We start from the raw sequence: 15,679 nt of genomic DNA, 5'->3' as shown, positions 1-15,679 counted from the left end.
CATTGGATTACTTGCTGGTTTAGACTATCTCTGCTGTCTGCCTCTCCCTTCTTCTTTTCCTTTCCAGAAAGGTAGGAGGGACAGAAGAAAAGCTTTCAGAAGTTTTGTTTCATCTTAAAATCTTTAAAATCACTTCTGTGGGGTACAAAAGTCAGGTCTAATACCTGACCAAATTTTTTTTTAAAACTCTTTGTGGACTGAGACACTGGAATTAATGTATCATAAGCAGTTCCTGACAGCAGGGATAGTTTTTTCATGCCAGACAATGTAAAGCCGAAAATATACGACTCTTTCTTGATTTTTTGTTTGTTTGATTTAAGGAAACAAAATTTTTTGTCCTCAGAATATCCATTACAAATATTCTACACATTTTCCCATGCACTGAAAGGAGAAGCAGACATATCCTAAGACTTTACTGAAGGCAACGTTTAGAATACATTTTCTGAAATGAATGGATGAAGATATCACTCCGATTTTTGAGGGGAAAAAAATCACCATTTAAATACCATTGATGCTACCAGCTTCATGTAGGGAAGCTGGAAGTATCAGAGGAAACACCTACAGATGTGCTCTGTATTTTGTGAAAATCAACTGAAATAAAATGCTGAATTATTGGATTTGAGTTTGCCCTTTATAACACATGACATAATATTTTATTCTTTATTTTCACTGTCTAAACATTGAACACACATTTGACTCGTTGCCTATGGAGAGGGCACAAGCCTGCCAGCTTGATAAATGGAAAAACTCATAAAATATCATCACAGGGAAGAACGACCCAATCTCATAGAAAGAATGGATTAAAATTGCTTTTGCCCAAGTTAGGATGACCAAATTATCACAGGTAGCAATGGCAGTAGGATGAGTTTGAGGACCTGGTGTGATTAAAGAGCTCACAGATCCAGAACTTTCTTCAAGGATGGATGACAGGGAACTGTAATCACTGATCAGTCTCCTGAGAAGCATGCCCAGGTAGACAAAGCTTCTCCTGTTGTTGGCGAAGTATTAAACTGACAAGATAAGTGGAGGAAGTGTCATTTACCAAATGTGAACTTGCAATGCATGCAGATAAAGATGTGGGAGAAGTGGCTAAAAAGGTGGCAAAACCCATTAGAGGTTACTGCTGGCTGTATGACAATGATAAAATCAGTTTTCATCTGAAAAGCACTTAATTTAAAACACCCATCTCAGCATAGACTACTGATTAGTTAAGCACCTTCAGCTAAAAGCAGACTACTTTTTGTTGGGTTTATTCCAAAATGCTTGCCAAAACCTGGTTATGCAAAAATTACCCAGTTTTGAAGGACATGAGTACAGCACAGCTCCATAGGATTTGTAATGTGTATGAGGCACATGATCCATCAAATCCAGCTGCCTGCTGCTGCGAGTGGCTAATTTCTGAGACACGAAAAAGTGGAAAAGTAAAAGAAAAACAAGCTACCAAGAACCCAACATCATCAGGGGCACCTAATCAATTGAATGGTCCTCAACATATTTATTCATAAAGATTTATAAATTATAGGAATCAGTCGAGCATTATAGACCTTTCATGATCATTTTAAACTCATGGTGTCATAATACAAATTCTGAGCTATTCTTGAGTAAATACAAATAAAATGCTCAAAACCAAAAGAAAAAACATTAGAAAAAATAAAATCATGAATCAACTAATGCTTCCACAGCTAACATTAAGGATCTTATCCTGAGGGATGGAGGAAAAAAGTAGAATTTTGCTCTTGCTATTACACACTCAGGTAAAAGATAATGTAACGTTCTCTTAAAATAACACACATACAGGTGTAAAACAAATTACAATGGTGTCCATGCAGACCTTACTGATATATCCTAACTTATTGTGAATATTTGATGGCTCATATCACTTTTCAAAACTGATAAATATCCAAGAATACCTGAAATCTTCAAATACTTTAACATCTTCAATTGCTACTTTTAAATAATATGACTAGAAAAGATCCACTTCAGAATAGAAAAGCATGTTTCTCCCTCAAAACCTCAAACTATTTTATGTAAGCTTTATGTAAATTTTAGATGTTTCAGAAAATCACTTTTGAAGCATACTGAAATGAGTACTTATATGTAGCACTAAATTTCCCTATAAACAGTACTACGAGTAATGTATGCAAAACAGGTGGCAAGCACAAAATATTGTGAAGAGGAAACGTTTCAAATGTTTTGCATTCCATGTGCACATAATAATACATATTTGAAACATATGTAATTATTTATACACTTATTACATACATACTAAATACATATTACCTAATATCAAGTCTTTCATGTGCTTGATTCCACACATTTTACAGAAATGGAACATTATGAAGTTGCTGTCAAATAACTGCATTATGATTCTTTTGTAGAGGTATAGACCATGGTACTACTTGTATTTGGAATGATTTCTAATATAATGTCCAAAGTTTCTCATTTCTATATTGTAACGTTGTTTCTCAACCATCAGTGTACTGATGTAAACCTGGGCTCAAGGATAAAAGCACTCACAAAATCATAGGCATACAATTTCTAACACTGTAGATGAGTCTGTAGTATAAGACATACATAACATACCTGGACAAGAAGTACAACAGACTCTTTAAAAAAATTAGTATGGCAACCATATAGGGATCCTTCCTGAAACATTTAACCAGTATTTAGGCCAAGTTCACCATGGCTTCAATGAGAGATTTACCGTGAAAGATTAATGCAGCAAATTACAGCTGCATAAATTTGGAATTCTTTTTAAACCACACTGGTTTTACTGCTTTACTTCTTTACAGCAACATTTTTTGTTTTGCTACGGAAGGGACACACTGAAAAAATTAGCAGAAGACTGCTAGCAAGCTTTCACTGTTTAGCATACAGCTATTATTTTACTAAACTAAAAAGAAAATTTGTGTGAACTAAAATGAAGATTGCTGTGGGCATCACTTGAAAAATAGATTTCTCCCTGCAGTAACACAAATGCGAGCCTTCCTTAGTTATGTGTCTGATCATTTACCCACTCACTTGTTGCCCAGCAACTACCATCAAGGAACTACAGTTCTTAGACATCCTCATTTTAATCTTGAAAAAGAAGATTAAAATCATTATGTGAGTAATCTCTTCCTGGTGAGATATTGTATTATTTCAATTTACATAGCTGCAGAAAGGAAGTCAAGTGACTGGAGAATCTAGTCCTTTCACTCTGTGAAAGGTTCATTTTCCCTGCCCTTGTACCAACCTGTTTACTGACCAGCTACTTAAATATTGTTAGGTACTTTGTAATATTTGAGCCATAGCAATAGAAGTAAACATCTGTCACTTACGTTCTTGAATCATCCCACAGCACACAGTAGGGATTCAATGTGCCCTAAGAAGAAAACAAACAAATCTATTAGTTACTGGTATACAAAAAAATGTGCCATGCTTGATCTAAACATTTATTTGGGTCTCCTCCTACAAGATCACACTTATACTCGGATTGATACCACTGAAACTGAAAAAAGGTTAATTCTCATGGAGTATTAAAAAAGTACTCAAACCTCAAAGCAGAGGATTTGCTATATTCCCTCTCTCTTAGATAAGTTAAGCATAAAGTTGTCTATTTATGATATCCTAGAAGAATTTAAATATAAGAGTTAATCTGTTAAGAGTCTTGACTTCACTGAACATTTCTGGTTGTGTTTAGAAGCAGAACTTTAGGCCCCTTGGGAACCTGGATGTCAAAACCAGTAATGCCTTTAAAGATGTTAAGCATAAGTTGGGCAAAATATCTGGAGGCTGGGATTTCAGATGACTCCTCATTCAATACACAAGTCCTTTTGTCAGTTAGGTCCTAAATCAGCAGATAATTTTGCTGAAAATAATTTTTTTGTTGTTGAGCTTTACAATTCCAGCTCCAACCTCTCTGAAGTCCGTGGAAGATTTCTGATTTGATTTAGAACAGAATACAAATCTAAGTTTATTACACATCATTAAGCTTTGACTAATTTTTTTTGAAACTGAACTGTCTTTATTATTAATCATGGTTAATTTCCTGCCTAGGAAGAGTTAAGAAAAAAATAAAGTTCAAGTTTTATCCCTAATCTTGTAAACCTTCCTTTATCAAAACTCAGATTGACTTAAAATTACTTAACTGGCTAAAAACTGCAAAAGAGTATTCCTGTTCATCCTGTTCAACTAAATATTCCCAGAAGTCAGAACTACATAAACAAATCAGATATAAAATACAGAATAAAAAAATATTTTTAACAAAATCACAAGTGATTTGAAGAAAGATTAAATAAACACACTATTTGCTTATGTCAACATTAGTGTAGTTCTCATGAACAGTGTTAGTGCAGTAGATATAAATATGATTTCATATAAACAAAAAACACCTTGATATTTAATTCTGAAAAGTGCTTTATTTCAAGAAAAAACATAGCAACCTGTGAAGAATTCCAGTATTTAATTCCATTAAATATTTTTCTTCCATCCACCTCTTTGTCAAAGATAAAAAATAACCTTCTGAAGATGCTTGTGAGAGAGGCATTTAGGGAAGTTTTGATCCTCTCCCTCAGTATTTTGCTGACTGCATCAAATTTTATGAGTGTATGAATATTTAAAACCAACATATACTTATGGCACTTGATATTAACATAGCACTGTACAAACATACATAAAGATGTTTCATTCCCTGAAGTATTTATAATATAAAGAAGAGGAAGGAGAAGAGGGCACAGGACAAAGCACTGGACAACAGGAAAATTCAGAGATTCAGAGGCCAGGTCCTGCACCATTAGCCAAAAGCTTTCAGATACATTTGATAGAAGAGGATATAGAAGGATAAGAATCAAGAACAATGGAATGACAGTTCAGAATTAACCTTTTTGCAAAATGTCATCATTAGGGAGTATTAATTTGTATCCTAAGACTGGGTGAAGAAATTTTACTTGCAATCTGATATAGCTATATGCATATTAAAAAAAGTACTCCTATAGCTGAATTGTAATAAGACATTGATCTGAGACATGTCTTTCCTAGCAGCAGATATCATATGGTTTACGCTCACTATTCCCATGGTGCAATTAGAAAGAATACAGAAATACTTTCAGAAAAAATGTCCATTATAAAGAAATCTACAAAATAGAGGGAAATAAAAGCCTTTGCAGAAAGCTGAAACACTATAAAACTGCTGCTGTCAGATCACATGCTTCATTCTCTTGGAAATGTATTCAATGAAAAAAAAAAGAAAAGAAGTATGCTTGGCCATTGCAGTCACTAATGAGAGATTAAGCAGAAACCTGGAAAACAAGATAAATATTACTGCTGTTCCTTAAGAAGGTCTTGTGTAAGGGTTCGCTCTGCCAGGTGTGGCAGCTAGCAAGGGCACAGTAGCTTCAGAACTTCTTCCCCTTTTGAAATCCTGATGAAACACTCTTCAAGCACTGCAAGAACAAGAAACCTGTCTTCCTATTTTCTTCTTCACCCTTAACCTGTTGCTTTTTTCACAGTCATTCTGGGTCTGGCCTCACACTGGCAATGTCTCCTCACACTGTTGTCGTTGAGCTACCTCCAAGAGCCAACGCTCTCTGCAGTAATCTTCCATCACAGCTCTTGCCAGTTATTACTTAGCTGCAGCTAAGGAAGCAGCTACTGTGTTCATTAATGTTTACAACTGTTTCAGTACTGATTTATATACTACAGTACAGGATATCTCAAAAACAGACGTATGTGTGTTAGTGTTTATGTATATGTCTCTCTGCCTGGCATATAAAACTGAACTTTCAAGATGTGATTGGCAACTTTGACAGATATGCAGCACAGTGCCAACTGTATTTTGTAGCCAGGGTTTTCAATCTCACTGAAAGCTTGATGTCCAATGCTACCGCTGCCTCCTTACTTTAGTGTCCCTGGAGTAAATTTCTGCGCTGTCAGGAGGTGAGAGTTCACAATCTCTCTGGAGCAAATAGGATTTTGTTTGAGTTGTGTACTTTTAAAAAGATTACTTTGGAGTCTCTTTAATCAGGCTACTGGAAAAATGTGATCACATTCTTCAACATGTTCACAGTGCGCAAGACCAAATACCATGTTCTCTAATGCATTACAACTCACATTCTCATTGTGTCAACTATTATATTTTAATCTCTCTGCAAATCCAAATACCATATGATATTCCAAACAGCACATGTAATTGTGATTTACACTTCCTCCAAAAAAGTAATCCTCTGGTTTTATTAATGAACTGGCTAATTTTGATATAAAATGAAGCAATGATGATAAATTTTGAATAAGTGAATAGATTTTTAAGGCTAAAGTGGATTAAACACATTAACTTTTAATAAATGATCACATCTACCCATCATTTTTCATAATCTCTTATCTACTGAATTTGGTCAGTGGATGGGGAGGTAAGAGAACAAATGTGTAGGTATACTCCTATACATTAGTAGGCATGATCCAGAGGTTGCTTAGAAGTTAGTCATGAAACCAATTTGGAAACAAACTGTTCTTAATGATGAACAGCATTTTAAGAACAAATGTTTGAAAAGAACAAGAATAACAAGAAGAACCATTTCAAAATAATCAGATGAAAGAGAATGTCTGTATTTTATTTTCCATTTAATAATGAATCTATTTAATTGACATATGATTAATTGCCAGCCATTAATATATGTTTAAACACTAAAGATACAAAAAGATAAAACTAGTAGTAATGTATGTGACACATAAAGCTTGTTTTATAGTAATATAATTTACTAAATTCTTGTTTTCAGCTGAGAAAATTATACCAAAGAAGATTAGAATTATATTATGAAGGCAAGAAACACTCAAAATTACAAAATAATATTTCTATGCAACTACAGCCTTAGTTCTTTAGATCAAAGTCCCATTATGGAGGCTAAGACTTGAACATAAAAATCACCATATGTTTAAAGACTAAAACTGGTTTTCATTCCCAGATTTTCTAGAGCAACATTTTGTCATTGTATCTGCTGATCTGACTCTTACATACAGGTGGATTGAAATCTTATTTAAATGTACTGTGTGTGACTGGAAATTTTTTCTAAGTACTTGATGATTTTCTGGATTAACGTATAAGACAAAAACTGAGCCAAACGGAAAAAAAAAAAAAAAAGTCTCTGATATCTATTGGCAAGGTTATTGTCTTTCTGCCTTGTCAAAAAATGAGCTAATACAATACTCATTAATAGTCTGTTACTGAAAGGTTGACAAAGCAAGGTGACAATCAGTGTCTCTAATGTGATCTTTTGTAACAATGAAATTTCAGTTCATTTCCAAGATTTTGAAAGTTGGCAAAAACCTGATCTGTAAATTACTCAAAGGGATGGATTAAAACAAAAAAAAGATGAAAAAAATCCCTCTCTAAGAATTGTCTAGAATTTCAGCTTTTGGGAACAGCGGTTCAACCTTTCATTAGTCTAGTCTTGCCTGTGTTGTGTTTAATAGCTTGTGTTTGACATACAAATATTCCCAATGCTGACACGTTGCTTACTAATTTTTTTTTTTAATTTCTTTTCTAGCATAAGTGACCCAAATAATAACAACATTTTTTTTTCCTGTTACCCACATTTTTGCAAACAATAATTCTAGTTCCAAAATATAATTGTCATACTTCAATATTTCTTATCTACAACTCATGTAAGTAGCCCCACAATCATTGTTAAAATAATGGAAATTAGCTTTGAGTAATACCATAAACTCTTCCTAATAATGATCTTAGCAAGATCAAAATAGATGTTTTATTTCAAAGGTGTGGTTTTTGGTTTGGTTTTTGGTTTTTTGTTTTGTTTTTGTTTTTTTTTTTTTTTTTTCTTATATATAGGATTAATTTATAGTCTACTTTAGCAAATATTATCTTTTTAGTGAAATTTCTGAGAGGAACAGAAGTTATGTTAAAGACTGATATTTTTTCTTAATATATATGATGGAGATATATTAGGTTGGACACAAAACAAAACAAAACCCTAAACCTACCCACCGTAAACATTTTAAAATTAAATAGAAACGGAGAACCGTAAAAAACAAAATCTCCACAATTTGTCAATAAACTAATCTTACTGAAAGGTAGAAGTGAGCTCAGTTTATGTCCCTCTATTCCTTTCTCTTTCTCTACTTGTCTTTGCAGCAAATTTCACTGAGTTGTTCTTTGTAGTATTTTTTTGGGAACTGAATGGTGGGTCATGATGACCACTGATGGCAAAGCAGTAATTTTCTTCTAACCTTTAGTAAAATATAAATTAAAGATCTAGAGTTCGAAGAGTTTTCTTCATAATTTTACCCAGAGACACTAATCCAAATTTGCTACTGAATGAAATATTTGGAACTCCTTCAGTGGAATTGTACCTATATGACCATTTTGGCAACTATTTAGAACAAAAAATGACAGCTTTACAGTCTTTTAGATAACAATACTATTTACTAAAGATCTAGTAACTATGTCTCTTCTAATCATCTTTTTATTACTTTATTTAAAGTAAATCTAACTTTTAGCAACATAAATAGAGCCCATATGCCATGCCTTCACAGAAATTACTCCTATGCTTGTATTTAACATTATTTCCTGTACATCGTACATGACAAAAATTTCCTGCAGAAGATTTATTTTATTCTCCCTGTGACTGCTGGGAGATTGCTGACAGCAGAAAGAAAAACTGTTAATATTTTTCATATAGTTAGACACAGAATCCCCTTTTTCAGATTTAAAACATTTTTAATGTGAGATTAAAGGCTGAAAAGTACAGAATTAAAAAGAATTGCACAAAAAAATCTCAAACATTTATAAGAATTGTAAGCTAAATTGAAACCAGAGCATTTTTTTTTCAAAGTCTGCTACAACAGGGTAGGTTAAAACTGTCTTTTGAGTATAAAATAATGAAAGAAAATAAGAAAGGCCTGAAGAACTATGTAGCTCTATGACCTATGCAAGGAGCAAAAGGTTAAGTAGTCAGCACAATACTACATTTTCAGTTGTATCCATCAGAGCAGTTAATAGGTAGAAATTGATGGTTAATGAAAAGCTCAAAAATCACAGAACAACAATTAATTTTGTTTTGCACATACACATGCATGAAACAGTTACACATTCCCTTCAAAGTAGGGTAGACTGTTCCTGGACTTAAGTTTTATCAGTTAAACTGGGTTTCATTACCTGGTATTTAAAACAACCCTACTTCTTTCTTTCATATGATCTGATAAATACTCTTGGAAGAACATATCAACTATCCTTGTACTTACGTTAGACAGATGGGCCAGTTCTATCTCCAGAAAAGAATCTGTAGTTTTGGGCTCGGGTCGTATAGTAACAACGATGATTTTTGAATTAACAACCGTAAAATTCCTGGGGGAAAAAAAAACAAACAAACAAACAAAAAACAAACCACCATGTGGAAATGAAAGATTTAACTTCATATGAGATTAAATGAGGCTTCTGATATTACATTTAAAGAAGTATCTCATGGGCATTTTTCATTACTTTAGTTGACAAATATTCAAGGAGAAACTATATTTGGAAGTGCTGGGTGAAAACATTCACTCCAATCATACTTTAAAGACGGAAAAGCAACAATGATGGCAGAAATGCCATTCCTTAAAGTATGATTCACTGATTGGAACAGTGTATTGATGCACACAAATACTCTGTCGATGTTTGAACACATATTACTCGCTTCTCTCAACATAGATCCACTAGCTATATTTTAAAGTGCTGTGTTGGACTTTTTTCTGACTATTAACTGTAAAATTGTGAAGAAGGATGAATGCAATGGGGGATTCTACAATTCTGTTGATTTCGTGCTTGTGAAAAAACCCTGTTTCCAGTTTTTGAAAAACCGTTGCATTTGCTATATGAGTGGGTAACTTCATCATCTAAATACTTTTAAAGATATAATCCATAGTTGTGCCCCGACTGAAATTCCACCAAAACCAATCATTTCATATATATGTGAGATTAGATTTGGTTATGTTATTGTACCAGATTACTCAAAAGAACAATTTTCTGTTAATTTCTCTAATTTATCATCAATTTCTCTCTCTTCATGTAAAACATGGATCACTGTTTTGTAGCTACCTTTCTAGGACACTTAGTATTGCCAAGGTTATGCTAATACAGGCATAAAGACATGTTGACGTGATGTTCATATCTGAGATACTTGCTTCTTATGACCCTGTCAGGCTTAGAACAAACATCTGTTATCAGTCCAAATGTTTCTGATGATCATTATGGCATTTCCTTTGTATGTAATGCTGTTTTCAACACCTTCTACTGATCACACATAAACAAACATAAAACCTCACAGAAAGACATATTCACAGGCAGATGTTATCAAAGAAACTAGTCAGTTTAGATGTAATTATAACAGACAGTATAAATATTCTGTTGTTGCTGTTTAATTGCTTATTTTATCTAAGGAAATGGTATTTAGAAGAAGATTCCATTTTGCTGGATCATTGAAACAGGAATTGCTGTGGCTACAGTAATAGAAAACTCAGCGGGCACTTCGCTCAGCACAAGGAATTAAATTATTCTTTTGGGGCAAGGTATGAATTCTAGTCCAATTTTACTCAACTATATCATATAATGGAAATATAATGGAACTGTCTTTCTATTTTACTTAATTCCTATTTCTACACTTTGGTTGAACTTTTAAGTCTCACATATCATGGATGAAAACATATCTCTCTGTCAGACTAACATTTAATGTTTGGCAAATTTTCAGTACGTCCTGTAGAGGAGGAATAATGATGGTACCTTACTGTACATACAATAGATGAATATCTATAAAAGTTCCTAAGTAAGGCATAATTTAAAAAAAAAAAAACAAAAAAACAAACAAAACATATAAATACAAAACTGATTTCTATAACAGGTCACAACAAGTGGAAGTAGAGTTTACTTGCTATTGAAAGATTTTGTCAGTTTTGGAAATTCACTTAAGCTAATGTAAATACTGATACTTCAGTACTTGATCACAGCCAGTCGTTGTGATTTAGAAATGTTTCCTTGCTGTATCGAATTTTTGGTAGAGTTCTAATGGTTCTAGGGTGAGATCCAAAAAGAGCATTTAAGGTGCCTAGACCATAACCTTAGTACATCAATTTTACCTCAGTCTCACTGAAACCCTATCAATCCATTTACATTCTCAAGAGCCCCTAGCAGACTGTTTCACCAGAAAATAGATGTAACTGGCTATATCATTGTGAAATGAAATCTTCATCACTCATTGCTGTCCTGTTTGGGCCAAATGCCTCGTTGTATATCACATATTTAACTGTTTAGATAGTTTCTGGAAGAATGTAATCTGGCAAGTATATTCTAAACTCACATAACACCTTAAAATGCCATTGAATTAAGATTAAAGCATTGTAGTCACAAGAATTTCCCTCAAAACCATAGTGAAGTGCTATTGATATATTTGCTGAAGATAATTTTTTAAACAACAGCTTGATGCTGCAAACACTTATTTAAGAATTTAAGTAATCAGTTTTTCCGAGGAGGTGGAATATGTGAGTTTCAGTCCCTCTCATACTGACAATGACATAGAATGGGAATGACCTATCTCATACATCCTGGGCAAGTGCATTATCTTATAGCTGTTTTATGACGAGTGGAGAGTGACTTAACCATTATCTCTTTCTCCAAAGAAGAATCTAAAATTTGTCTTTAATGAGAAATGGACTTGTATAGCATGGTGCTCTGCTGACTGTCCAGAAAAATGCACATCAGGGTCAAATTTTGAAAATTATTATTCAAAAAATATATTAAATTCCTTGGAAACTATGGCTAAGTAAATCCTTGAAGATTCAAGAGAAAAAGTTTTATTGAGTAAAGGCTCAAGAAGGGCTACCAGCTCTGCCTTCCTAGTGTTGTTTCTGATCTGAATTAAAACCAGCATTAATAAAAGAGCTATTTCACTAAGATCTCTTCCTATTTGAGTATACATTTTGAAGGTATCCTTTTATATAACAGTATATATATTGATTCTATGTGATATGAAATTCAGGTTTTGTTTTCTTCATAGAATCACAGAATCATAGAATGGTCTGGATTGGAAGGGACCTTGCCATGGGCAGGGACACCTCCCACTAGCCCAGGTTGCTCAAAGCCCCGTCCAACCTGGCCTTGAACACTGCCAGGGAGGGGGCAGCCACAGCTTCTCTGGGCAACCTGTGCCAGTGTCTCACCACACTCACAGGAAATAATTTCTTCCTTATGTCTAATTTAAATCTACCGTCTTTCAGTTTAAAACCATTACACCTCATCCTCTCACTGCACTCCCTGATAGAGAGTCCCTCCCCATCTTTCCTGTAGGCCCTCTTTTGGTACTAGAAGTCTCCTTGTAAGGAGTTTTCCCCTCTAGACTGAACAACCCCAACTAACTCAGCCTGTCCTCATAAGGGTCATCTTCATGGCCCTCCTCTAGACTCACTTGAGCAAGAACATATTGGGGGCCCCAGAGCTGAACACAGTCTACAAGTGGGGTCTCACAAGAGTGGAGTGGAGGGGAAGAATCACCTCCCTTGACCTACTAGACATACTCCTCTTGATGCAACCCAGGATACAGTTGGCTTTCTGGGCTGCAAGTACACATTGCTGGGTCATAGTCAGTTTTCCATCCACTAGTACTGCCAAGTCCTTCACTGCAGGGCTGCACTTAATCCACTCATTGCCCCGCCTGTATTTGTGCTTGGGATTGCTCTGAGGTATGTGCAGGAATTTGCGCTTGGCCTTGTCGAATTTTATGAGGTTTGCATGGGCCCACCTTTCTTTTTAGAATGACTCTATGTTACTGAAGAAAAATGAACTTATGAATAATATATGTTGCTATCACAAGACAACATAAAAGAAGTTATAGTTTGATGTATAAATGTTGCATACATCACAGAAAAATTATGGATTCTATAGCAGTAATGATATGCAGTAAAAGCCCATCTGAGGAACTCCATCCTCAGTCTAACAAAGTTGACCTAAGAAAGTTTAAAGGTCTTTTTGACTGTACAGCACTCGAAGGAGGAGTTTAGGAATGGAGTTTCAAATGGGGAAAGAGAACATTTCAGTGCAGGAAATTATAGCAGGAAAAGTACAGTGGTTCTTTAACTGACGGGAGAAAAAGCTTCCTACAGAAAAATAATTGATTCTTTATTTGTTCTTATTTGTTAAAGGAAAAGTTAAAAACTATCTTAGAGTATGGAATTATGCAATGTATTTCTTTAGAGTGCCCGGGAGAGGAATTATATATAATGTCTTTTAGATTAGTATTATACTGAGAATCAATTTTCTGTGAACCTAACAATAACATAACTGCTCAGGGATGCATGAGATAGGGAAATAATATTCAGTCTATATTGCTCAAAATATTCAATATTTCAGTATATTATTTTTTAAAAATCCATATGACATTACAAGAACAATGCAATGCAGTAAAGCATATTAAATAAACTTTATCTGATTCTGTTTTCTACTTGTGCATGAAAAAAATTTCTATTTTTATAAGAAAAAGTAATTTTCTCCTATTTTTCCTAACCTCTTCTTTTAACAGTTATGGCAAAATTCTTTGAATAAAATACATTGTCCAAAAAGTTCTATATTAATGTAATTGCCAAGTTCTCATCTCTCTGTGTTTACAAAACTTACTTTTAACAGACTCTATGCCAGTAAACACAAGAAAAATCAAGACCATATGGTAAAAAATGCAGCTAACTTTGGGGATTGTGAAATATATTGTATAGGCTATCCTAGATAATGAAATCCTCATTTTACTCACAGAACACCTGTGATGTACCAGATGGGGATTCTGTGGTTAGGTGCTTTGAGAGATCTTCCCTGAAGATATATTGAGATATTCTTTCTTTATTTGTTTGTTTATTTTAAACAAATACATTCCTTGTGATGATGTAGAAGCTTGCATAACTTTTAGTGCTGATATAAGGAATGTATTAGAATGTGTGTCACCTTTGCTGTTCTGGAAACTGCAAGCAAATATTTACTTTACTCCTATCCTAACTCCTGTAAAGCCAGGGACTGAAATCACATGGGAAGTTGTAAAGCTTGCAGCCAGTAGAAATCGTCTCTTTTATCAGGTTGTCAAGGTGTAAATGATGTGGCCTTTGAACTCAAACACAAGCCCACTTACATATTTTACCTTGTTTTATTGTTTTGTTTATCTTTACTCCCACTATTAACATATTTTGTCAACTGTCATTTAGAGCAGCATCACATAAGATGCTTATTCAGAATGTTTTTTTAATTCATAGTGAGTAGCTACCACACTTCTAAGCATCATATAAAAACTAGATGATGTTACTTCCCCTCACACTTTACAGTGTTTGCTCCATACACGGTGCTATTGTGGTGAAGCATTCCATTATGTTCAGCACTAATATGGCTTATCATGATAATGTTTATTACAGTTAAATAAGATTAGTATAAATAGTAATTTAAACCCATGTAAGATGACAGTTTTTCACTGCAACACGTAAGGAAACAAAAATAAACCTTTCCAAATGTAGTGGGATGTAGAGAAACCTACATTTCATTCATGTACCTGAATGAGTGTAAAATGATAAACCACGCCATAATAAAGATTCTGTTAAAGCCTGCATTGCAGTTCTAATTTTTGCAAAGAGTATAATCGTTCAACAAATCTAGCACTAACCACAGTTGCAGCCTTTTTCCAATTCAGAATTCCATCTGAATGAACATTAAAATGGTTTGAATGCATCAAAATGCATGCAATAGCATTTAGTACCTTCATCAATGACATAGACGGTGGTATTGAGTGCACCCTCAGCAAGTTGCTCACGACACCAAGCTGTGCGGTGTGGTCAACATGACTGTGGGAAGGGATGTCATCAGAGCAACCCTGACAGGCTTAAGAGGTGGGCCTGTGCAAACCTCATGAAGTTCAAGAGGCCAAATGCAAGGTCCTGCACATGGGTTGAAGTAATCCTCAATATCAATACAGACTAGGGGATGGAGGGATTGAGAGCAGCCTGTGGAGAAGGATTTGGGGGTACTGGTGGATGAAAAATTGGACATGAGCCAGCAACATGTGTTTGCAGCCCAGAAGGCCAACTGCATCCTGGGCTGCATCAATAGAAGAGTGGCCATAGGCGGAGAGAGACAATTTTTCCCTCCCCTCTACCCTGCTCTGCTGAGATCCCACATGTAGTACTGCATCCAGCTGTGAGGTCCCCAGTACAAGAAAGATATGGACCTAGAGTTCCGGTCCATATGGATGTTAGAGTATGTCCAGAAGAGGGCCACGAACATGGTCAGTGGTCTAATAGATCTCTTCTATGAAGAAAGGCTGAGAGAGTTGGGGTTGTTCAGCCTGGAGAAGAGAAGGCTCTGAGAAGACCTTATTGCAGGGTTCCAATACTTAAAGGGTACTTTACTATAAGAAAGATGGAGAGAGACTTTTTACCAAGGTCTGTAGTGACAGAAGAAGGTGCAACGGTTTTAAACTGAAAGAGGGTAGATTTAGATTAGACATAAGGAAAAAATTTTTCACCGTGAGGGTGGTGAGACACTGGCACAGGTTGCCCAGAGAGGCTGTGGCTGCCCCCTCCCTGGCAGTGTTCAAGGCCAGGTTGGACAGGGCTTTGAGCAACCTGGTCTAGTGGAAGGTGTCCCTGCCCATGGCAGGGGGTTGGAACTAGATGATCTTTGAAGGTCCCTTCC

The 15,679-nt window shown here is 35.0% G+C and overlaps 1 protein-coding gene across 5 annotated transcripts in view; it reads right to left on the bottom strand.

Annotated features, from left to right (window-relative positions):
* ADGRB3 (adhesion G protein-coupled receptor B3) overlaps window positions 1–15,679 on the bottom strand; it is a 478,609-nt gene that overhangs the window by 188,343 nt on the left and 274,587 nt on the right. For all 5 annotated transcript variants that reach the window (XM_074895819.1, XM_074895821.1, XM_074895820.1 and 2 more), the window contains 2 exons: window positions 9,235–9,337; window positions 3,321–3,364 (listed from right to left, as the gene is read on the bottom strand). In XM_074895819.1, the coding sequence (XP_074751920.1) occupies window positions 3,321–3,364; window positions 9,235–9,337 (147 nt within the window). The remainder of the gene's footprint in view (window positions 1–3,320; window positions 3,365–9,234; window positions 9,338–15,679) is intronic.

This window comes from Athene noctua, chromosome 1, assembly GCF_965140245.1.
Source record: "Athene noctua chromosome 1, bAthNoc1.hap1.1, whole genome shotgun sequence".
NCBI classification, from domain to species: domain Eukaryota; kingdom Metazoa; phylum Chordata; class Aves; order Strigiformes; family Strigidae; genus Athene; species Athene noctua.
The sequence above is the reverse complement of the archived record's forward strand: the minus strand, read 5'-3'. Positions and strand labels throughout refer to the sequence as shown.